Raw genomic sequence first — 26,084 nt, 5'->3', positions numbered from 1 at the left:
TAGGTAATAACCTAGTAACTAACGGGGACAATTTTAGATTCCATCGTCAGATTGCGGCAAAATAGCTTTTGGATGTGCTGTTATTTAAATCTACCTACCTACTATACTACTCAATTATTTTACTCATTATCAGAATTAATTTTTTAGAGTTTTTACGCCGTTTTATGTATGAATTATATAATTATGCGATTATGAGTATATGTGATTTTCAATCGTTTCAAATGCTATTAATGTATATATAAGCACCGATAAAATTGCGATGTTAGTGAGATAATTAACTATTTTATGATTAAACAGTAAAATATGTACTTAGGTATACTAAAAATACCTACCTACCTACATCCTACATCGCATGCAAACAGTGTTAGAAGATTTTGAACCCCGAGCAAGTGAAAGACTACAATAGGAATACGAGCAGAAGTGCTTTTTAATTTACGGTTCCGTACCCAAAGGGTTAAAAAGAGGCCCTGTCCTAAGACTTCGTTGTCCGTCCGTCCGTCTGTCACCAGGCTGTATCTCATAAACCGTGATAGCTAGACAGTTGAAATTTAGATGATGTATTTCTGTTGCCGCTATAACAACAAATACTAAAAACAGAATCAAAATATTTAAGTGGGGCTCCCATACAACAAACGTGATTTTTTTGCCGTTTTTTGCGTATTGGTACGGAACCCTTCGTGCGCGAGTCCGACTCGCACTTGGTCGGTTTTTTCATTTAGTTTGAGCGTATCAATAGATTTAAAAGAGTTATTACAGGGAACGGATTCAGATTTATAAATTTGTTTCGGTTTTGATCATATTTTAATATGACCCTTAAGTTAGCTCACGCTGATTGGTGCATGCAAAATAAAGTAAAGTAAAGTAAAAATTTATTTGTGGAACACAGGTAATACAGTTAAGGTCTTATATATGAATTAATAAATAGAGCTCTGTGTTTTGCATATTAGCGTACAAATATTAAAAACTTAATATATAATGGTGACTTATTATGTTAATAATAAATTATTTCAGTTAAACAAACATACATTAACTACCTATTAGTAAGTGAGACGTGAGACACGCGCCAATTGCCAAGACGATCGTCAAGGATTTATCAAAACCAGTTCAAAATCATAACAATTTGTTAAATTTTAGAATCGACCTCCAGGTAAAAATATCAAAGTAAATTTATATTTGTTGATAGATACATAATATAATCCTTTCGGTTCTTGTATCATGTTTATCTACAACTATTACCAATATTGACGCTTTCCGAATAAACCAGGAGCCCACAACAACAATGGCCTGTATGTTTTACACGACACAAAGAATTTTAGTGCAACGCGTGACGTCTACATTGTCCATTTCCATAACACGATTTGAATAATGACCATGCGCCAAAGGACACAGATAAATGGCCGCAGCGTCACGCCACGTAATCAGCGTCCATACATAAATAATCGAGGGTAGTTCACTGTCGCCGTAACTACCTTTAAAGTTTAAACTTTATTACTATGTAGAAAGAGGCAAAGTTGAGTGGTTTGGTGAAAGAGTTTCGGGTGTCGGATTGTAATTTGGGAAAGTAAATTTGTCGGTTTCATTTGTTTAGTTGTATTGTCTGTGAGCTGTTATGCCGGGGGCACACTACCGGGAAACGGCGGGAAACGCCGTTAATTATCGCGATAATTCCAGTGTGGCCGTATGAAAAACGTCGAATCAATGCGATAATTAACGCGTTTCCCGGCGTTTCCCGTTAGTGTGGCCCCTGCATTAAAATGTCCTTCAGGTGAAAAGCGTGATATACGACATATGCAATATATAGTAAATATGTATACACTAAATTACACGGCAAAACAATGTCAAGGCATAGAGACCCAACGGCGAGTGTATTGTAAAAGAGATGCAGATACTCTACCACTGCCAGTAGGAGTAGGATGATTTCTTCAAGTTTAAATAAATCACTATTCTACATTATTAAGGGTTATGATATTGCGTATGTCAGCAAAACAGGGCACGACCGGGATTTGAACCCGGGACCTCTCACACCCAAAGCGAGAATCATACCGCTAGACCATCATGCCACTCGGTTTTCATTTTATAATTCTTCAGTCCAATCCAAAAAGGTTGTATCGAACATTTGTGTAAATACACCTTCATTTTATGTCTGTACAAGTACGAGTCATAATTTGACTGCAATGACGTAGTTTTAATTGCGTAATAATTGTACACTATCATTATAGTAGGTTTTAATAATTACATAAGGATTCTTCAAGAAACTGGTAGAAATTCTAGGTATTTAATGTGAGATTTGTTAATCGATGGAATCATTCACATTTAGGAAATACTTTGAAAACCAAACTTTATTAGTAGGTATATAAAGTACCAAAGCCCGAATTTATAAAGCTACTAGTCACAATTACACAAGTCCAAATCGGCACCACCGCCGATCAGCTGTCAATCGCCTCATTATTGCCAGTTTGCACCTGTAAAGCTGTATTTTGTACTTTTATAAAAACGAAGTCCAATTAATTATATTCCTGCAGTGGTATCGCTGTCATTACTAAGCCGGCCTGGTAGACAGCGGCAAAAACGCACACGCTGCGCTGACTGGCAGCGTATGCGTCTTCCCGCTGCCTCTGTCTGCCCGTAGCAGAAAGCGGTGCAGGAGCAGGTGCTTCACACCGGAGTATTCTAGGACTTCCTCCTAATCCAAACTAGATCCGACATGCAGGTTCTGCCAGGAGTCAGAGGAGACGGCAATGCACATTCTCTGTTCCTGTGGACCACTAATGTCATAAAGAAGTACCTACTGAGGGCGGCACGTACTGCAACCCTATGAGGTGCAGAACATTACGGCCCAAAGAATCTGAAATTTTCTGGATTCAACGGGCATCAGTAATGAACTTTAAAGGGCTGTCACAATAGATTACTGCCTGGTAGACGTGACACTCAAAGGCCCATTACACCCCAATAATAATAATAAATAAAAATAAATCCAAACTAACATGTTAGATACTTAAAATAGCCTTACCAAACCCGGTGGGCCGGTTAATGTGTGCGTCTTTCCACTTCCAGTCTGCCCGTAGCAGAAGGCGGTGCAGGAAAAACCTTCGACTGCCATCTCTAGGAGCCGCTTCACACCGGAATACTCCAGGACGTCCTCCTGGGAAATATAAAAAACAATGTTAAATACTATGCTAAGTATCAACTACATTGGCTATGTCTCTGGAAACGGGATATTTTATATGGTTTTCTAAACCAGCACTACTTGAGCGTAGTGCGCGACACCCCGGTGCGCCCGCGCCTGGGAGACGCAATGCGCCTGTTGTGCGTTATCCGCCCGTCTCAGGGGTCTACCATGTTTATTGCACCATTTACTATTGATGAAGTAGCAAAAATCTTAAAGAAACTTAAAGCGAAGGGAACTAAAGACGTTTACGGGTTCCCTACCTCAATTCTCCATAGGCTACCGTTAAACTTCACTTACCATTTGTGCGAATATTTCAATAGCTCAATATTTAATGGTTGCTATCCAGACTCACTTAAGAGAATCAGGGTGACTCCGGTTTACAAGGGGAAGGGTACCAAAGACTCAATGAAAAACTATCGGCCTATATCCCTTGTACCCGCAGTCTCCAAGATTTTTGAAACAGGTCTTTGTGATAGGCTCCTAGGGTTTCTCAACAAGAACGGAGCACTCAGCGATGAGCAGTACGCCTATCGGGCGGGCCGATCTACTGTAGGCGCAGCGCGCAAACTACTACGAACAGTCCTTGACAACTTGGAGGCAAAACGGTATGTGGCTGCTATATTTTTTGACCTATTCCGCGCATTCGATCTGGTTGACCATGGACTGATACTGTCTAAACTAGAGCACTATGGTGTACGTGGTACAGCCTTAGACATTATTAAATCTTTTTTGGCTGACCGTAGTCAAATAACAGATATAAATGGCGATCGGTCTGAGCTGGGATCTATCGGGGACCGTTCCGTGCCTCAGGGCTCGAATGTCGGGAATACCGTTTTTGCATTGCTCGTGAATGATCTGCCATTTCCCAGCACTATTGTTAAATTTGTAATGTACGCAGAGGATATCTGTGCAATCGTTCACGGCTGTAACCATGAGGAATTGCAGTCTAATACTAAGGACGTTATTTTTAAATTGCTGCACTGGTTTGAGAGTAACGGGATGCAAGTGAATGCTGCCAAAACAAACCTAATTCACTTTACACTCAGTGGTACGGTGCAATCAAATTTGGATGTTGATGTTAATGGCAACCAAATTAAACCTGTTAATCATACCCGTTACGTTGGGTTCACTTTTGATAGGGGTTTGCAGTGGGGTGAGCATATTGATGCGCTATGTGCGAAACTTAACTCTGCCTACTACGCTTTGTCACGCTTAAGACGTACACTTTCGCTGCAGAACCTTATGACAGCATACTACGCTTACTTTCATACTCACCTGAGTAGCGGAATAGACCTGTGGGGCCTAGCAGCTGATAGGGACCGGCCATTCATAATTCAAAAGAAAGTTGTCCGACTAATATGCGGTGTTCCTACGGACGAGCCAGCCAAACAGCTTTTTATTAACCTTGGAGTTTTGACAGTATCATCTCTCTATGTTTTCGAGGTCGGCAAGTATGTGAGGAGAAACCCACATGAGTTCCCTGTGGCAAAGGGAAATTCCGCAAAGAGGAAGCCAGGACTGGCTGTCCCCGCGCATAGGCTTAAAAAAACCGGTAAATCACTTGGTATAATGGGAGCAAAAATTTATAATAAAATACCCGAGCCAATCAGAACCGTTGACACCGACTGTACTTTTGTTCGTAAACTTAAGAATTATTGCACAATGAACGCCTACTATTCGGTAAATGAGTTTCTGGACGAATGAAGTATGTCCAAATCCCCGTAATAAATGTAATTGTGACCATTATTTTCGTCCATCTAATTCTAATTCTAATGTAATTGTGATTATTTCTATTGTAATTGTAAGTATTTAATTTGAATAATATTTTACTGATTTCCTAATGTAAGTATTAGAATCTCAAAATTGTCGACATTAATTTTTATGTGAATTTAAATAATTTTAATTTATTATGATTTTTGTAATCAATTTTTATTATGTAATTGACAATGTATGATTAATACCGAATAAAAATCTATCTATCTATCTATCTATAATTATTGCACATCAAAAAAATCTTAAATCAAAATTTAATACAACTATGTTTTGGCAGAAGAACGGTAAACGGAGTTCCCGATTCAACTTTCTTTGGAACAAGCATTATATTTTACTTATAGTGGTTATAGTAACATAAAGTTCAGATATACTTAGAATCGAAATTCTCACAAAACAGCATGCGTAAACTCACATTAAATGAAGAATCATAACAGAACTACAATAATTACAAGTTTGTTACAACTGATAATTATCATAACTAATAAATAAGAGTTGCATTGGTAAATATAACTTTAATATACCTATTTACAACGATTAATTTGTTCATTAATATCCAGTCAACATATTGTGAAAACAAAAACATCGTTAATATTAATAATGACAGGAAATGGGCGGCCATAACAAGAGTAGGTACAAAATGCCAGTCACTTCCCCAAACTGTATACATAGGTACCTACGGTGTATTGATTCATATTCTTCATTTGATTAACAACCGTTAGATACCTACAATGTGTCCTATGTAGGTATAAAATGTAAAATAATAGTACATTTTGATGCAAGTGCTAGATATGTAATGTTGTACAAGTCCCCAAAAATAATTTCTTAAAAAAAACATGGGTCAATCAATTAAATATATTTGTGAGAAAATGACAATAAAACGAATATTGGTTTTGTATGGGTAACAATGTATAGGTGATATCAAATAAATAAATTCAAGGCTCTGAGCGAAAACAAATGTGTCACGTTTTCTCCACTAATAGTTATTAATTTTAATACCTTGCTTTTTGGTTCGATACCATGTTTTCAAAATACACCTCGTATTTCTCCAAAGTTCTAACGGATCACCTTTCTTTAAAGATAAAGATAGTTTATTCACCAAGTAAGTAATATGTCTATTACAATGCGCTTATGAACGTCAAATAAAGCTACAGTAGTTTTTGCAGTTAATTTTGAAATATGATATTCCTTCTCACCTGCGTCGCTGCAGGCTCAAAGACCACATTATACGAAAACACCTTGGCCTTTTGTCCCGGGTTTTGGCAGATGACTTGTCCCTTGCCAGGGAATTCCAGCATGTCACGTTCTTGGCACGCTCGCTCCCTATCGTTGAGAGGACGAACTCTGAAAGAAAAGCTTACGTTTTTAAAAATGGCTGCTGTGTTGCACGACGGTTGTGAATTACTCGTTATGATTCGGTAGGTACTCCCGATCGCCGTGAGGAATACCTTAAAAAACGTCATTTATACGCAATTTAGGAAATGCACTGGTGCCTATTTTTTTTTTGCGATGAAATGCAAAACAGGGCACGACCGGGATTTGAACCCGGGACCTCTCACACCCAAAGCGAGAATCATACCGCTAGACCATCATGCCGCTCGATTTTCATCATTAAATAACCAGCGAATACAAAAAAAGTTTGTACTAAACACTTGCGTAAACACAGGTTTCGTCTTTCCATTGCAATAAGATTGGTTTCATATTCAGCTTCGTTCTTTGGTGTAAGGATCAACAGATCCTTAAATCGATTAAAAATCAACGTCGGTCTTGTATTCCGTAGTAATCTGATAACTGTTGTTTTTTTTAAACTTTATTTACATACAAGATATATGCAGTGGTACTACGTAAACGAAATTAATAACTAGCTTAAATCTAAAATAGGCCCTTGAGACATTGTACATTGTTTTTATTTGAAAAAAAGTTTTGATATAAGATTAAGGGCACGACGGGGATTTGAACCCGGGGCCTCTCTCACCCAAAGCGAGAATCATAGATACCACTTGACTAGACCATCATGCTGCTGATGTTGTATCATTAAATTACCAGGTTTCAATCCAAAAAATCTGAAAAAAAAAACATCTGTGTAAATGCTGCATCGTTAATCGTTTTATAAACCTGAGTGGCATGATAGTCTAGCGGTATGTCGTAGCACCTGCACTATTAAATCACATTTAGAAACGGGTCTATCGCGAATTTATTTTGTTACCTTTATTTACCGACGTTTCGACACAGGTTTCACTGGTCGTGGTCGGCAACTTGGGGAACAGTGATCCAGAAGTTAAAGCCAAGGGATCTATCTTCGGATGTGTGCGCGGATGTTGTGAGTGTTGTGTGTCGGACTATTGACAATAATTAACTTTTATGTGTAGTGGGTGGTTTGAAAATGTGATGTCTACCTCAAACTTTAAATGCACTTTTCGTGGGGTAGTCACACAAATCTCTGTTTTGACATTTTGCTGGGACGTCAGTTAGCCGCGACCACGACCAGTGAAACCTGTGTCGAAACGTCGGTAAATAAAGGTAACAAAATAAATTCGCGATAGACCCGTTTCTAAATGTGATTTAATATGTGTTTAAACCGCGAAAGTTTTAAATGTTATATTGCAAACCTGCACTATGTTAATCTCGTAAAAACCACACGTTTTAAAATGAAACAGTGGTTACAAGAAGCTGTGACAAGAAGAAACCTGACCGAACAACACTATATTTTTTTAATTTGGATCAGAGTTCCGTAGTTTTGTTTGTAGCCCGAAAATTATGTCAAACTAACAAATATTCAAACGGTCTTCCAAGTCGTAAGATAATTTCTTATTCGTTGTTCTCTCATGACTGATGACTTAGGTGTGTGACCAATCATGAGGTGTCTCTATATGGCGCGGTCAAGAGATACTTATGTGGCCTGCTCTCTGCATACATCAGTCATCATCATTACTGATTCAGTAAGCTTAAAATTATTATTAGTGTCAGCCCACTTGATAGCAGTCTTCTTTATTCTGCTGCAGGTGCCCTTGACATCATAAATTTAGTATGTAGGGTTTCTTTAGAGGTAGTGCTGGTCAGCATACGTTTTTCTTATCCTTTTCGACGCCGTGTCAAACACAAAAGCTGTCACTCGGACGCCACGCCACCGTAGAGTCAAAACTGAAATTAAACTTTATGCACATGCACGTAGGTCTATGTTTCTCTGTGGTCTGTGACTGATTAATCCGTCTTTGGCGTTGGACCTGCGGTGCCGATATATCCGTCATTGGCGTCCAAAAGGTTAAAAGGTGTGAGAATCTTAGGTTGTTGTACTTAGATTTTTTTTAAGTCTTACAAAATGGATTCATTAGACAATAGACAACAAGCTCTAGTAAGGAAAGATATCCGTATTTACACAAGTGTTTGGTCTAAACATTTTTGTACTGGTTGATGGTTTCAAGATGAAAATCAAGCGGCATGATGGTCTAGCGGTATGATTCTCGCTTTGGGTGTGAGAGGTCCCGGGTTCAAATCCCGGTCGTGCCCTGTTTTGCTATCTTTACCTTACCTACCAACAGCGCTCTTTATTGCAAAGGATTTCTTTTGACACTTTGTTTTCTTTGATAAGGTTGTACAGTCGCGCTCCGTGAATATGGCGCCATTTAGCCTAAGTATTGAACAGAACAAAAAATTCAGCTAGGACCCTAAATGGCTCAACAATCACGGAGCGTGACATAAGCAACTTATGCTCAGGTAAATTAGAACTTATAACAGAGGTCATAGGCGATTCAATTATCAACGAAACTCCATAAATAAAAATACAATGTAGGTATTCTAGACGTATGGGCTATTTGTAATATACTCAAACACAAGCACGCACACGGCAATACGGCAAGCTCGGTCGAATTGTACCTTCCCATACAAACGTAGTTCCGCTCTCATTTTAAAACTACGTGTTGGATTGTAAAGAAACTTTGCACATACAATGACATGAGGTATATCCAGGTCTGAAATTAGTTTGTATATCTCCAGTTTATAAAACAAACGAAATAGAGCAAAAACAAGTTTTGTATGCAAAATTTAAATTAGCTGTATTTTTTTCGCTATGGTATCTGAAGCTACATAAACTAATTACAGACATAGATATACCTTATCCTATTGTAAGTACAAAGTTTCAGAGCAATCTAGCTAGTCGTTTTAAAATGATAGCGGAACTACGTTTATATATTTTTTACCTTCTTTTAATGGTACTTTAGACTGTTTATACAAAGTTTGTCATGAAACAAGTAACATTGTGGATTGTGCAATCCACCATGACGTCCATGACAGTTTGTCACCCACTCCGGGCGTGCTGTGACACAATCCAATATAAATAATTACAGTGTTCGCCGATGTATGGTATGCGGCACTGGGTTCATGGTACAATTCATAGGCGAATATGCAAACACAAATACATGAGCCGATGAGTATCAGTATAGTATAAGATGCAGGAGTATAGGATGCAGAGTTTTCGTCAATAACGTAGGTACCGTAAAGTAAAAAAAAAATTAAACATTCGAGCCACTTCATGAAGTCCGTCTCCACTAAATCTTCACCAACTTTGTCAAACGTCATAATTTTCTTAGTAATTTCACGTTTACGGTGATCCTTACACACTTTGTCTTAACAATAGGGTATTTGATTGTATTAAAAAAACCGGCCAAGTGCGAGTCGGACTCGCGTTCCAAGGGTTCCGTACATTACACAATTTAAACAATGTATTTTTTATGTGAAACGTCACGTAATCAAACACTCACTCGGTGAAATGTCTTTAAAAAACCCGTAGGGGTCGGATCGAAAACTAAGTAATTAAGTCCCACTCACGCTTGACTGAAATTTCTAATAGGTTTTCCTGTAATCTATAGGTAAAGATCTATTTTGTGTATTTTTTTCAAAATTTTAGACCCAGTAGTTTCGGAGATAAAGGGGGGGGAATGGTAATTTTTTGCCTATTTTCTTGAATAACTTCTAAATTGGTTATCCTAAAATTATAAAAAATATATATTTGAGATTCTCACAATGAGCTCTTTCATTTAATATATAACACAATATAGTTTGAAAAACTTTATTTTTAAATTTTCTCATTTACCCCCCAAAAGTGGCCCCCATGTTTAAAATTAATTTGTTTACGTTACATGTCCGTCTTTGGGTCACAAACTTACATATGTATACCAAATTTCAACTTAATTTGGTCCAGTAGTTTCGGAGAAAATAAGCTGTGACAGACGGACAGACAGACGCACGAGTGATCCTATAAGGGTTCCGTTTTTTCCTTTTGAGGTACGGAACCCAAAAAAACACATCATGCATGAAATAAAGCACCAGATAATTATTAGGAAAACATATATAATATAATAGAGCCTTTTATTCCTTAAGTATACAATTCATTTTACTTATATTTATTTATTTATTTTTAATTTAAGGACCCCTTCTGGGGATAGGCCTCCTCCAAAGGCCTATACCCAGGAAAACATAGATAGCAGTTATTTTTAAACACAAGTTCTAAAAGTATTTAATAAATCGGATAGAAATAAAAAAGTAGGTGTTGACCGTGATGTCATTGTGTAATGTTTCATATAAATTCCATATCAGCAAATCGTATTGACAGTTGTAAAAAAGAAACTGCTTTGACTAGTAGGAGAATACCCTATTGTGCAGAGTTCCCTAGGTTCGCCTTCATAAACAATTGAACATGCCGCTACCGCTTTAGTTTTGTTTTGTAACACTTCTTTTACAATACAACGCCACAAACATGGTTTCATTCAAAAGAAAATCGATTACTTTTAATGCGAAGTCTGTTCAACAGCCGCCCGCCGTCAATATTCGGTGACCATTCGAACTCTCTTTGTTTGGTTTTCCTTATGTTACATCCTGTTCTTTAGGAAAAGGTTTTTCACCTGCAATTTGCGATTATTTAACGGATTTTGCTTTGGCCTTCCACTTGACTTTTGCAACTGTAGGTTAAACAAGACAAGGGCTAGACAATCATAGGTTGATATCATCGTATGGAAAATGTTAATGTCGAGGACAAATTACAATTTCGAAACCCTTAATATCAATTGAAGTAAAGCATAACACCTTCCACGTGTGGCTTGCAATGTAAAAGGGGCAAATAATGAAATACTGGGATAATAAATTTGGGTTTTCAAAGTTATGAATTGAAAACGAAAATATGTATAGGTACATACATTAAGATTAATAAATATTGTAACCATTAATTTACCTGACGACGACATTGATGTTGTCTTCGTCCGAGTTAAGGGTAGTGCTGGAGCCCCGGGAGCTCCGGTCCAGGCTACCCGCCCTGCTGCCACTGAAACAAGGTGATCATGGGTCAATTAACGGCCTCCTAACCTTGTCTTTTGATATATTCACCTCCTAACTAGTTCCAACTAAGTTATGAAGTCAAAAATTGTGTTCCAAGCATTTCCCTCTATAGCTTTTTTGAGCATTCGTTGCCTGACCTATGTGACTTATTTCTCAAAAGTGTTTTCAATAAAGAATCACGGCAAAATCGTGTACATAGTCTTACTCTAATCCTAAAAAACCAGCCAAGTGCGAGTCGGACTCGCGCACGAATGGTCCCGTACCATTACACAAAAAAACGGCAAAAAAATCACGTTCATGAGATACAGCCTGGTGACAGACAGACAGACAGACGGACAGCGGAGCCTTAGTAATAGGGTCCCGTTTTTACCCTTTGGGTACGGAACCCTAAAAAACGAGGTATAGCGGCTGCCTGACTCCATTTTACACTCGTCGATCCATGCGTTTAAAATATAGAAAATTGACAATGTCACATAATTGCGGAATATGCCTTATTGCAATAAAGATAAGAATCATTACGGCATAATGACCGCAGCAAACAGAGCCTTGTATGATATGGATCGAATTTAACGACAATTACGTGTTTGTCGACTCGTCTGTTGACACAGTGTCGATCGGTAAACAACTTCTGTTATTTTACCGATAGATAAATATAGTTTGTAAACTAGTGAAAAAACGCTACGCTGGTGGCCTAGCGGTAAGGGCGTGGCTAGCGTGCGACTTTTAATCCGGAAGTCGCGGGTTCAAACCCCGGCTCGTAGTCTTACCAATGAGTTTTTCGGAACTTATGTACGAAATATCATTTGCCACTGATAAAATATATGTCATATACGAAAGAAAAAGCGACCAAGGCCTCCAGTGCTCAGAGCTGTGGAATCAAAATAGTGTCCTCTTACGTTTTTCGCAGTAGGGCATCTGTTTACCAAATTAAACGACAATGAGTGGAGAAATGCGAGCTGTAGGGGAGAACAGTCGGACATACGAAAGCATTTTTCCCCAAGCTGAAACGGAAGCCTTTGTCCTCGCTCGGTCAATAGAGATTGTCAGTTTCGCTTACATCTCGCCAATGGATGATGACAAAGATATATAAGACATAAAATTGACAACATTTAGTATTCGATTGAAAACAATCTCACAAAGATATTTCAAGAAGCTTTTAAATTGATAGTTCTCGATTTTTGCTGCAGAATGTATAGCAAGCGTATGCATAGCGTATGCATACGCTAATGCGAATGTATAGCGTATGTGTATGTATGTGTACACTAACGCAGTAACGGGTTGATTTGGCTCTCTGTAAATATGGCTAATTGCGATGTTAACTAATCGCCACCGCGAGTGAAAATCTTTTTTTTTAAACAATTTTTTATCAAACAGGTCTGTGAGTTTCGTAACATCAAAAGGAAATAACGGAACCTTTATAGGATCATTTTGTTGTCCTTCCATCCGCCCGTCCGTTCGTCCGTCCATCGGCTGTCAAGACCCTTTCAAGGGAATCAAAATTTATAGGGTACTTCGCGTTGACCTAGGATTATGAAATTTGGCAAGTAATATTGCCTTACACTACAATTACCTACAGGAAAAAAACTCAAAACAATACATTTGTAATAAATAAAAATAAAATTAATAATAAGTTAAATTTGTACGGAACCCTCGGTGGGTGAGTCCGACTCGAAGTTGTCCGGTTTCATATATTAAAGAAAAAACAATTCAAAATTCACAACTTCGGATAAGACTTGAACTTGTTCTCAAAGTTGGCCAGTTCGAGTTTTTACGCGAAGTTTACCGCTTTTCCATTTTTCCTTTAATGGGTATACTCGTATTTTTTTATCTTTTTATTCCAGATTCCGTGAATCCACGTGTTTTAAGCCATGAATCGTGTTTGCTCGTATAATCATAGTTTATGCATGTCACTGCCAATGCCAAGGGTGTATCGATTCAATAAATCACACGATAACAGTGGTTGCATTACTTATTCATGTATTAAGTATTACATAAATCTATTACCTAATAGTATGGAGTGATTGTAACTTAGAAGAACCATTTTTCATTGCACTGGAATATAGTACAGTAATAATAGTGAGTAATACCTGATTTTACGCCCAACAGAGAGCCCAAGATTGTAATCGTTTTTGTTCTAATTACTTTTTATTTCTCATGCTGGCTCAAAGTGGCTCAGCAAATCGTCTAAGCTAACTCTACCAAGTTGGTAAACGCTAAAGTTTAGTAGCTCTACCAAATAAGTCTAGTTTCTATGAAAATATGACGTTTGTATATTGGCGCTCTAAGTCGGTGCAAAGTGAGCTTACAAAGTTAGACTCTGACCATACTAACTTTGCACAAACTTGGCAGTAAGGACGCATACATATCCTTATAAGCTCAATACTAGACGTAGCATTTGGCATGAAAACTTAGTTCCGACTCTATACCTCTACGTTTACATAAAATTTACATTTATATAAAGAATCTTAATTTAATTTAGTCGTTATGTTGTATCTTCTTGCTGTGTAACTTCTTCTTATTTAACTATTTGTTCACTGTATGTTATTTTTATGTTTTTTTTCTTCTTGTATGTTACCTTCCGTGATTCTTCTCACATGATGGTTGATGGTGTCATCGGAAGATCAGCGCTGGAAGCCACCAGCAACATGCTGAGATGAGGCCATTTCGTGGCACTTTAATCTTATTATTATTATTAAAGCTTTATTTAATTCATAATTTTAACAGTTTTATTTATAATTTTTGACATGAATGATATTTTTTATATGGACCCCGTTTGGGTAAAAGCCCGTTTGTAACTTTAATCTTATTCTAAGTTTTCTTTTATATTGTGTAATGTCTCGTTTGTTTGTGCTTACGAATAAAACAATCCTATTATATCCTATTATATTTATTATATTCTACATAGACGATAAAACGTAGTGTGATTATTTCGTGGGTGTATTTTATTTTAGGTTCAATTGAAGCGAACTAAACTATAAAAAGATGGAGTTATAAATATTAAATTAATTCATATAATACAATGGAATACAGTGCGTGACTAGGTACATCATTTCGTAATTCACTTCACATCGTTATATAATCTATAATTTACTTTAATAATTTATTGTGTAGGTACGAGTCAATGTAAAATCAACAATATAATTTAATAGAGTGCGTGATCAACGTAAATATGTATAATATGATATCGTAATCCACTTCACATCGTTATATAATCTAGCATACATAAATAAATATTTGGGGACAATCTTACAGATCGATCTAGCCCTAAATTAAGCAATGCTTGTACTATGGGTATTAGGCGACGATATACATACATATACAGATAAATACATACTTATATATATAGAAAACACTCATGACTTAGGAACAAATATCTGTGTTCATTACACAAATAATTGTCCTTACCGGCATTCGAACCTGGGACCATCGGCTTCATAGGCAGGGTCACCCAATGTCAGACCGTGGCGTTTATTAATCAACAATTATCAGTTATCATCTTGGCTACGGCCGATATGCAAATTATAACGCTCGCTACGATACGGGGTTCTTCTACCCCGTTCATAAAAATATGGTTAATTGATAATTACTTGCTGATACGTCGAGAATAAGGGTAGTCTATTGATAAGTCCTTTAAGTATAAGTAGGCCTAATTAGTAATTAGGCAGCTCATAAAAATAGCTCTACCACATTTGACCTTTATTATATCCTGCGCCTATTGTTTTCAGTGTTTGGTATCTGATATCTTTAATTAAGCACGCATATTTTGCGAGTTTATGCAAAGTAGTTTAATTTTAGTTATGCTAATTATATTTAGTTTGTATTGTATGGAAATGGTTCAAGATACCAACCTCGTCCTAGTCTAATGTTCTCGATATATGACACTTTAGTTTATGTCATGTTTATGTATTTAATCATGCATAACGAGGATAAATTGGCGATATTAATACCATAATACCTGATTATTTAACTATTCTTTAGCATAAAAACATTTTTTTAAATATTCGGTAATGTATTAAAGCCAGATGTAAACACAGCAGCAAAAGTGCATACTCACTTCATTAATTCATTTATCAAGTGGGTATGCATTTTTGCAGCTCGCTGTAACTACGCATAGCAATGTACCCTTTTTCAACGGCATACGGTCAATTTTATTTATCAAAAAAATTCTGGATCCTTCTTTAAAAAATGAACGAGATTCTCAATTCGTCTCAATGCTTTTTAAATGTGTCTATTTATGTATATCACTGGGAGCGAAAACTCTAAAATCCTTTAAAAGACTGCTCAACCATTTCCTCAAGCTGCCGAGTTAATATTTAAGAGACCAGTTAGGAGTGACAGCCGCCGGCCGTCGAAATGTCAAGGGCTCTACCTGCTTAATATGTATAGGCTTTTAGTGAACCTAATTGATTGGGAGGTAAGTTTTAACATCGATTTTATAATATGTTTTTGTAAGGCAAATTGGTCAAAAGCCCGCCCACGCGCTAGGTGGGCCGACGAAATAGTAAAGGTGGCGGGCCAAGGGTGGCTAGACATGGCGAAGGATAGGGCAACATGGATTTCTTTTGAGGAGGCTTTTACCCGAAGGGGGTCCACAGGTCCACACAGATTATCAAATCTTAATAATAATAATGAAATTATTACATGCTGTTAACATTTTTTAAATTATATAATTTGGCCCTGGTAACTGTGATACTAATAATTTAAAACAGAAATATGAGAAAACAAAGAACACAGGAAATCAAATCCTTTCTTCTTTCTTCCTCCTTGACCTTTTTCCCATTTACTTGGGGTCGGCCTTTCTTGTCCTTTTCTTCCATAATACACGGTTTTTGGCTATTTCACCGTCTGTATTAACATCTTTCATGTCTTTTTCGACTGTCGTCAGCCAAGTGGCAGGTGGTCTTCCACTTCCTCTCCTTTGTGTCGGCAAATTTAAGGCTAACTTGACCATATGATCTTCCGGGCGACGTAGGATATGCCCGTACCACCGGAAACGATTTTCTTTAAGTTTCTCCAATATAGGTGCGACTTTAAAACTTCCTCGTATATAGTCGTTGCGTATTTTATCCAACAGTGTGACTCCTCCCGACCAACGCAACATGCGCATTTCTGTGACATGCATTTTGTTTATGTGTTGTTTGCATGTTGCCCAACATTCCGAGCCGTACAAAAGAGCGGGTCTTATTGCACTTTTATAGATTTTCCCTTTAACTTTTATTGGCATTTTCTTATCGCATATTACGCCAGTCAGTTCTCTCCATTTTTGCCAACCTACTGTGGTCCTATGTGTGACATCCTTATCGATCTTGCCATCGTTACTGATAATAGATCCCAAGTATTTGAACTGGCACACAGTAGGAATTCTTGTTGCACCGATGTAGATCTCAAAGTTGTTGGCGTCGGAAATCAAATCCAACGCGCCAAATGTAACACGGGCCTCGAGCCCGTATATTATTCTATTCATTATTTTGATTGTACCTCTTATTAATTATATGATTTCTAAATTACTGTAATTGATGACTACTATACTATAGCATGTAATGTAAGGTTATAAATTTATATATTTAAAGAACGTGGGGAGAATTTTCAGCGTCAGAGTGATAAAGAAAATGTTTTCGAATGTTCTGGATGTGTAGTAAAGGGTCTACTTATTGCTGTTACCTAGATTATAATACTAATAATGCTTCTAGGTTAAAACTCTAATATTTATAGGTACATTTTATAAGTACATATACGCCGGGTTATCAAACTTCTTGTTCGTTCCCCTTGCCGTGGAGACGTCTGGGTGCTGGTGCGCGGAAGCAAAATAAAATCTCGGGGAGCTGGGGCGCCGCCTGCAGGAGAGGGGCCACGACCCCCGCTCCGGGTCGTTCCTGGCGCAGAGGTTGTCCATCGCGGTTCAGCGCGGAAACGCGGCTAGCGTGATGGGCACCTTTTCGCCGGGAGCGATGCGGGGTGGGTTATTCGATTAGTTTTTAAAGATTAATTTAGTTTTAGTTTTATTAGTATTTTTGTTTGTTGAATATAATCCTTCTGATGTAAAAGTACATATATATAATAATTTTAGATAATACTTTTTTGTAAGCGACTTGGAATCTTGGAATTTATTGTAAGTAACTTTGTCCGTGTAAAAATCGGTTGTAACTATCTACCCCATTTCTAAGTAGGGGTAATTTCGAAACATACTGTCTTAGTGGAGCTTTACAACATTTCAAGGATAAGTACCTTCAGGTTTTTAGGGTGTGCGTTGTTGACAGTAGGGTGCGTTAGCCAACATGACAATCCTTTACGCTCCGTAGCGAATGAAACGCAACTGTCACGGTCGCACTAATATGGAAGAGTGATAGGGAGACACAAAGCGTGTCGTTCTCGTAGCGCAAGCGATTGTCACCTTGGCTAGGCACCCAGGTAGGTATGTATTTAAGTAACGGAATAGTTTTATTAGATGCGGGTATCTAATATTATATACCACGTTTCACTAAAAAGAAAATTAGTTTCAGCTAACAATGATGTTGATGGATCTAGTCATTCAAACTCAAGGTAAGTAGAAGGGGTAATTTGTCCGTTGATTGTAATAAAACCATTTCTAGATAGACTAGACTTAATTCGCTGAAAGCACCGAGCTATTAAAAGGCAAATGATGGAACAAACCACAACATGCAAACCTAGGTTTACCTTACCTACTCGTATCGTTACCTAAACCAACTAGAAACAATTAAAAGTGGAAAAATTCACTGCCTTGAATGGGACTTGAACCCACGACCACTGGATCGCTAGCCCAGTGTTCTGCCATCTGAGCTACCATCGCAAGACCATAGCTAAGAACCATTCCAAGGAAACTCGCTTTCGCGTAAAAAAACACCGCATCGAAATCGGTCCATCCGTTGGTGAGCTACGACGCCACAGACAGACCCAGAAGTCCCAGAACTATCTATTATCAATCGAAGACTAAGACAAATGTCAACCCTATCTTACAGCTGGTACCTACATCAATTTCTTAGAACGACCACTCAACTTCTTGAAATCATTAACCACGCAAACCAAACGTCGCTATCCGCAACACGCAAAGCTCTATCCTCCTAAGGCCCAGCCATACAAATGAAAAATCAAAAATTTACCACTGAAATTTAAACCTATAGTGTAGGACATAGAGTTGATTTTGCATTGTTAGAAAATTGAACGAAACGAAGCAAAAGCGACTGTTCCAATTGTATAGGATTTAAATTTCATCGAACTGAAGAGGTACATAGGTAGAACCTTGGGCCGTAGGAGGCTACTGAATCACTTGATGGAGCGTTTCGGGCGCACGCGAGGTTCTCAGTTTCTCACCACATTACGCGTAAGTGTGAAATCATAGTTCTTTGTATTGCTGCGGGATTACTGAGAATTTGAGTCACTTGATTTACATAGATGGTAGATAAGGATGACTTATTGTGTGATGCCAAATTATAAGGTTCATACAGCTGGTCCCAAAGAGTTGGTCAAGTTCAACTCGAAGTAGCCTACCTTGTACGCAAATACTGATTAAATAACTGGCGAAACTTTTATCGGATATATTTGCGGATACGATATCGATTGTGGATTCGCTCTTAAACACGTGTTGCATTTGGCAACGCGATCGCAAATAACACGGCAAGCCGACATACTGAAGCCTAAAGGGACGTAGTTAGTTAGTATAAGGGACGATATTGGCCTGTTAGTTGTTCGGAACTGTCAATTTTTTGTTCAGTGGACCCCTTTAGTATAGTCATCAATTACTCAGGACCGGCATGCAAATGCTTTCTGCGGTCAGTTTCAGTAGTCAACAATCATAATTATTAACTACATGATCACGTCGCGGAAGCACAATTGGGTGTTTCTGTTCCTGTCCTTTACACGAATATAGACAGAACGTAGTAGTTGGATCTTAATACACTGTAGGTCTTAAAACAGAAGTAAAAAAAATAACGCAGTTTTCTAGATATCAAACTAGAAGCCTAGAATTTGAGAGTAAAATAAATTGATAAGCATAGAATTTTCCGTTAGTTTAGGTACCTATTACACACCAAGTTTAGCTTCGTCATCTTTGACGAGCACTAGTTTGTCGATTTTCCTACCCAAATGAAAACTAGGCCTTTTTGGGATTAGTCCGTTTTCCTCACGACGTTTTTCTCCACAGAAATGGTAGAAGGTACGCAAAAATACCAAGTCAATTTTCTTTCCACTCATTTCCGCAAATAATAGGCGCTTTTCCTGAACTCACTTATATAATCGCATGCAATATCAGTGATGACTGTGAAAAAGGTAAAACGGTAAAGGTTAACCTACTCCGCACATTGAAGGGCTTAATGAGTTCCATTGATATCAACCTTGGTCCAAATTGTTAATACGCACCGTCATTGTGTGAGAAACATACTACATATGATTATGTCTTACAAATTGGACTTTGACTAAGTTTGCCTTTTCCGCTGTTTATAAGTGTCTTAAATGTTAGCATTAATTAATACGTAACTAATAATGAGCAATTGAAGAAAACTCATTCACATATTTACAGTAAGTAAGTAAGTACCTAAGTACCTATTCTTGTGAAATAAATTCCAAGTTGGTTTTCCAATTTCTGTTTTGTTATATGGATCAGTTTTGGGCAGTGGGATTTTCTACTGCGATAATTCACTAGACTTCCAATTAGAGTTTTGAATGATATGATGCGATAATTCTTGAAAATAATTTAAGTTCTGCAGAACTCACTCTAGCAATTAGCCGCTTCACAAGGTTAGAAGGTAGGCAGAGGTAAAATCGCTGCGAAGAATCTGTGACTTCAGTACACGTTGATTCCCTCGTGTTCACACATTCACAACTCGAGGGATTCCTAACTACCTATCTGTCAATTCTGTGAGCTGCACTATGTATAGTTGCAAGTGTTGCAACGGCTGAAAACCTAAGCAGAATTAGACAATTTATCTACAGAGTGTTTTTAGGGTTCCGTAACTATAACACCCTATTACGAAGACTCCGCTCTCCGTCTGTTTGTCTGCCTGTCACCAGGCTGTATCTCATGAACCGTGATAGCTAGACAGTTAAAATATTCACAGATCATGTATTTTTGTTGCCGCTATAACAACAAATACTAAACGTACGGAACCCTCGGTGGGCGAGTCCGACTCGCACTTGTCCGGTTTTCTTAGACCTCGGATTAGGCTGAAAACAGAAGCTTCCAAACTACCCAGAGGCCGGATTCAAATCTCGGGTGGGAGAGCAAAATGCCATCAATCCGGCCCACGAAAAGAAACCTGGATAGCCGAAGGCCGATGACACTTGGGTTAAAAAGTGCGGAGACCCCTGATCTAATACAACCACAAAATCAAATCCTGTGTCTCAGTACCTACATCTCCAAAAATATTACAATGCTAACTATTAAACCTGGTGAAGTAGGTACTGCAATGTTCGTAGATTTGAAACTAACTTTAGATCAAAATATTAATCCTGGGTGATTTTACCATTCCCTTTTACCTGTCTGTTTAGACAGCAGACATACCTATATGTAAGTCTCGCGTGCTGTTGTACAGCGGTCAAGTAGCCAGCCCCTATGGCCATTACCGCTACAACATTCATTATTTAATCAATATCAAAAGTGTCTTCCAATCCAATATTACCAGTACTTACGTCTAGGATTGATTGTTATTTTTTTACCCCAATAGGTAAATATAAAGATTGACTTAGACAGTCTACCTACATAATACACAATACATAATTTATTGGATCGTGATTGTATGGAATTTTGAACGTTCCGAAATAAAGATCTTTTATTTTTATTATTTTAGTTATAATATCCATCAGGTGACAAACAAAACTCACTAATAAACTCTGCAGATAGAGAACAATATGCACTTACGGAAAATCTAGAGGGCGAAGAAATGCGGTCTTCAGTGAGATCTTTAAGCAGGGGAACGCCCCAGGGATCCATTCTAAGTCCAATTCTTTTTGCGCTATTTACTGCTGATCTTGGTTATAGGTTAAAGTTTTGCTCCGTCCACTTGTATGCAGATGATACCCAAGTCTACTTATCATTTGATCCTCAAGAGACAGCACAAGCAGTGGAACGTATTAATGAAGATTTAGAAACCCTATTTTCCAGGACTGTACCGTACAGCCCTGGAAAACGCCTCACGGATAGTCAGAAGTCTACAGTCTACTTCATAAATGATGGACCGAAGTGGTCGAGAACTAAATTTTAGGCAGAACATACCTGACATTTTTCTCGTTTATCGCAGGTAAGTCAAGGGAGTTTCTCTTCACGGTTGTACCGTTTTTCTCCATACTGGTAGGATGAGAGCGGCGTATGTTCACACTACTCCCACTTCTCCAAAAGTACCATTCATTCATTCTTCCGAAAGCCTTTTTCTGTTGATAAGAAATTTTATAGTTAGTTACTTTTTTAAGGAAGGAAGTAAGTAAGAAGTGGGAAGTATTATATTTGGCGACACATTAAACGTCACATTCCTATGAAAATACGTGATCCTGCCAAATATATTTGACTGTCGAGTTAACTATTTCAAACAGATTCCAACAGTACAGAAAAAAGCTTTCGGAAAAAATCATTTCAGAGTTTTAGCACGGATCCTAAAGACTACATATGTAATCTAACTCACCTGCCATTCCTAGACCGGCTGCGCAGGCTTTCGTCATCTCTGCCCCAGGTCTTACCCAGGGCTGGGAGGCCTAAGGAGCTGGAGCCTTTGACAAGTCCCGCGGCGCCAGGTTGCTCTGTGCTGCGCGCTTTGCGAGTTTTTACTTCTTTCCCTGCAATAATTTTGAATGTATTGATATTTTTATAGAGACATTTAAACATTTAACACTAAAGAACAATGAACAATGAAGAAGAAATGGTAATTGACCTCAGGATCAGGACTGAGGAAGGGATTAACAACTCGTACTCACTCATAAGCCACGGAACATTTACCATACACCATACTTTTGGCACAGTATTATACTTTTGGCACAGTATTATATAAAATACTTACCTACCCTTATATTTGATACTTTTTTCTCAATTCCCGTCTCTTACCTTTCACCGGTACTGGCCTTAGTTTCAACACCCTTCGAAATGCTCCTTGATAAACCCGTTGGTAGCGCTCGCATCAGCGTCTGCCGATGGTCGTACACCATAACACAGCCCGACTTCTGTAATACCTGCAAAGACCTTACCTTTCATACTAGCGACGGCTTCAGCGCTTTTCGAAATTCGCCTGAACAGAGCAAGTAGGTGGTAATACATCATATCACGGCACAACGGCTAGAATACCTGCAAACACCTTACCTTTCGTACTAGCCAGGGCTTCAGCACTTTTCGAAATGCTCCTCGATAAAGCCGTTGGTGGCGCCCGCATGGGCGTCTGCCGATGGTGGTACACCATATCACGGCTCAATGGCTGGAACAGCTGTAAATTCTTCAGTGCCATCTTGGTTTTGCATTTTTAGTATTTTTACTCAACGGCCTTTTGACAGTTCTTGACTATGACTGATAAGTTACTCTATGTATGACTGCACTGCGTTTTTATTTAAAATTGGAAGGCGTTTGGACACCTATCCCCTACCGATAATAAATTGTAGAAAATAAATTAGAGCGCCACTTCCTACGTAACTGTCACATTTTTGACGTAAAAAGAAAACATGGCAACAATTTAGTATGGATTTTTTTAGTTTCATTCTATTAAATTTTTACTATTTTATGTCTCACTATAAGTCGAGCGTTAGTAAACTTTAGAGTGTGCAATGATAGGAGTGTTAACTGATTTGTTATTTGTTAACAAATGCGGGTCGTAGAAAGTAGACAGTAAAATATTTTCATGTTTTGATAACATGTGAATTTATTGCTTGTTTTCTATTTGCGACAAGCTGATAAGGTTTCATTGACTGCCTATAGATAAATCAACAAGTCAAAGTTATTTACACCACCTATGCTGAAAAGTAAGTAATTTTCAATTGGTTTGGTAGGTCTACTTAATTGTGTAAAATAAATATCCTAATGTTGCCCAATTTTCTGTGATAACTATCGAAAGAACCAAATATCAGTTGTAAAAGTGTCCCATTGTCTGACCTACAAAATTATGTTATGTCACAGTATAACAATCGATTTAAATATCGTCTTCTTCAGTGTCGTGTGAACGTCCGAGTGTCAATTGTCAATGGACATCGATAACACATATGTTTGTTAATAATGCCAGCACAACACTAAGGAATAAGTCAAAAAAAATTAAAAAGTAAAATCAATTTCTGTTGACAGTATTTTTTTTTAATGTTTCACATGCACGCGGTCGAGTGGAAATGGAAAGGCGGGAAATATTTAATATGGCGGCGCGGGTGGCGGCAACGCGCGCGAGGCTTAGACTGAATTGCTTTCAGGCAGAGGGGTTAATTCTACCAAAGCTTTTTCATCGATACAACTATAATTTCATAGTTTGTAATGGTGTGGGCCGCGGGATATGTTTAATAGACGTTCTTCGAATAAGGGTGAGTCATTAGTGTTTCAACTTTTTTGTTTCCACGAAGGTAAGTATATCAGCAGTTCTGTTTTAGCACCTATCCATTTCGTCGTTAAGGTAAGAAATCCAAAGAGAGCTTATGGCTAAAACTACACAAAATATAAAAAATCACAATTAAGGCATTCGGAATGCAAACCTGTATAGATATTTTTGCATGGCCAGAGACTCCAGAGGGGTTACTTTTTTGTAGCTTTTCAGCTACATGAAAAAGAGGTGTTGGCCCGGTCGACTAATCATAAAATTGCAAGGACTTTTTCCCTTCACTAGCTCGGAAAGCCGTATTTTATTCTTTAAAACAAACGCATTTTATCCACTAGTGGGAAAAGTATTTTTTTTTTTAATAATATGTCCTTGGATGGAGCGAGTAGCCTTTGACAGATAACAAAACGTAAAACGCTCATAATAATGGTTCGTTCGATATTAATTATCATTAAATAAATGGTTTGAGATGGAATTTAAGGTTTTCTGAACTCACAAGTTGAGTCGATGCAATTTCAAAACGCATCGTCAGAAATGTCAACATTGTCAACAAAAATTTTCTTACCGACTCCGACACGTAAAAATACACAACTTCCAGTTTTCTGTTATAATATCGTATTATCGTAAAAAAATAGTGATTCCAGTGATGAAGATGATCCAACGCCTGTGGATGTTACACTTTTCTCGCTATAGTGAGGCGAAAAGTTTTATGTTACACACGGGTGCAAATGTATTTTACTTCTCGTGTGTTGAAATACAACTTTGCATCCAATGAGAATCTTCACTCGCTTGTATCTCGTAACTTGGCCACGAAACCCCTAACGCCGAAGGCTTTATATCGAAGAGGGTAGAGTCATGATGTAGAAGTTTTATTTTTAGGGAGGTAAGTAAGACTTAGTATTTAAATAAACTTCAATTGGTCTACATATGCAGCTATTTAACTATGTAAAATAAAATAAAAACTATACGTATGGACCGCAGTCTAAAACAAACGATTTTTTCTTTAGGGTCAAAGTACGTAACTGAGCATGTCATAAGTAGAGTTACAAAGACGCAATATTGTTCGTCGTATGCTTAAACGATAAATCAACCCAATCGAATGAATTAATAACCGCTACAGTCTTTCACACTCGCGTAACATTGTTTAAATGGCTAGAAATAGTTTCGGAGTCAATTCAACCTCAATTTCCTAGTGTTATGTTATGTTACAGCCTTTTCTATGTACTTAGTAACATCATTATTATGACTTTCTCGTGGGCGTTTATCTTTCAATCAAGGTTAAAAAGTCAAGGTTTTAGTAAAATGGAAGTTTCCAATCGAATTTAAACTGTTTTGAGACATACTAACATTAAATATATAGTTGCTCAAAAAGTGCTACTTTTCGTGGCTGTTTAGCGTGCGGAAAGTTGGTTTTCGCGAACTAGTGCTTTTTACTTTTCCAATTTTTTTAAATGTTTACTTGTTCCAATTCATGACTACTTATTGATGAGTGTAAATATTAGTTTCCTATAAACGTCGTAATCAACATAAAAACCTACTGCTTAATGTAAATTACAGTCAACCAGTAGAAAAAGTATATTATGCATAACATACCATCCCCCAAAATCCAAAGTCCTTCTCAAACTGAATTTTAAATCGTAAAACTACTCAAAGGTCAAAAAGTTTCGGAATAAATTAACATTGACGATAAGTAAGTAGTTAATAAACCAAGGTTAAAGTGTAAGAATGAGGGCCGTCAGCTGCTTCATTCCATAGCTTTGACGCTATTTCAGTTTACACTTGACATTATTCACCGCCCGAATGTTTTTAGGTATGCGTAGAGTAGAAGGACAGTCCCTGTAATGGACAAGGTCATAATGTGCTTGTTATTTGCTTCTCTTGCTGATAAGAGAGAGCCTTTCAGAGTGCGGTGAAATAATGATTCGTTTTACAAGGGGGCAAAGTTGTTGTTTAACCTCTCGTGCTAATATTGATAGCCGAGCAAGCGAAAGATTCCAAAATTGAACCACAAGCGTAGCGAGCGGTTCGAAAAATGGAATCTTGAACGTTGCGAGGGTTTCAAGGCATGAGGGTTAAACAAATTTTGCCACCGAGTGAAACACAAAATTTTTCACCACGCCAAAACAAGGAAAATACTAACTGTAAAATATCAAACAAAATTTAAGCAAAATGAATGTTATTAAATATTTATATTTCAAAATCATCATTTAAAAGTCAATTCTACCGGCCAACATAAGGAAACAACTTAAAATTTGCCTCACATGTGAATAAAATGCAACTTTCTTATCAGTTTTTGAACAACCAAGAGAGCCTTTACC

General features: G+C 37.7%; 1 protein-coding gene and 3 non-coding genes across 4 annotated transcripts in view; 1 reads left to right on the top strand and 3 right to left on the bottom strand.

The window, feature by feature from the left end:
- Nucleotides 1–22,716, bottom strand: part of LOC134746266 (kinesin-like protein KIF12) — a 29,957-nt gene extending 7,241 nt beyond the window's left edge. Inside the window, exons 1-5 of the mRNA XM_063680610.1 lie at nt 22,563–22,716; nt 21,895–22,045; nt 11,163–11,252; nt 6,136–6,283; nt 3,011–3,142 (exon numbers count right to left, since the gene is read on the bottom strand). Coding sequence (XP_063536680.1) covers nt 3,011–3,142; nt 6,136–6,283; nt 11,163–11,252; nt 21,895–22,045; nt 22,563–22,704 — 663 coding nt within the window. The 5' untranslated portion in view covers nt 22,705–22,716. The remainder of the gene's footprint in view (nt 1–3,010; nt 3,143–6,135; nt 6,284–11,162; nt 11,253–21,894; nt 22,046–22,562) is intronic.
- On the bottom strand, nt 1,989–2,060 carry Trnap-ugg (transfer RNA proline (anticodon UGG)). Its single transcript has one exon. It is a non-coding gene; the product is annotated as a tRNA-Pro (tRNA).
- Nucleotides 6,464–6,535, bottom strand: Trnap-ugg (transfer RNA proline (anticodon UGG)). Its single transcript has one exon. It is a non-coding gene; the product is annotated as a tRNA-Pro (tRNA).
- On the top strand, nt 8,375–8,446 carry Trnap-ugg (transfer RNA proline (anticodon UGG)). The gene has a single exon. It is a non-coding gene; the product is annotated as a tRNA-Pro (tRNA).
- Nucleotides 22,717–26,084: the final 3,368 nt, after the last annotated feature.

The sequence above is a fragment of the Cydia strobilella genome, chromosome 12 (genome assembly GCF_947568885.1).
Source record: "Cydia strobilella chromosome 12, ilCydStro3.1, whole genome shotgun sequence".
In the NCBI taxonomy this organism is placed as follows: Eukaryota; Metazoa; Arthropoda; class Insecta; order Lepidoptera; family Tortricidae; genus Cydia; species Cydia strobilella.
Note: the sequence above shows the minus strand (reverse complement) of the source record. Positions and strands in the feature narration are given on the sequence as shown.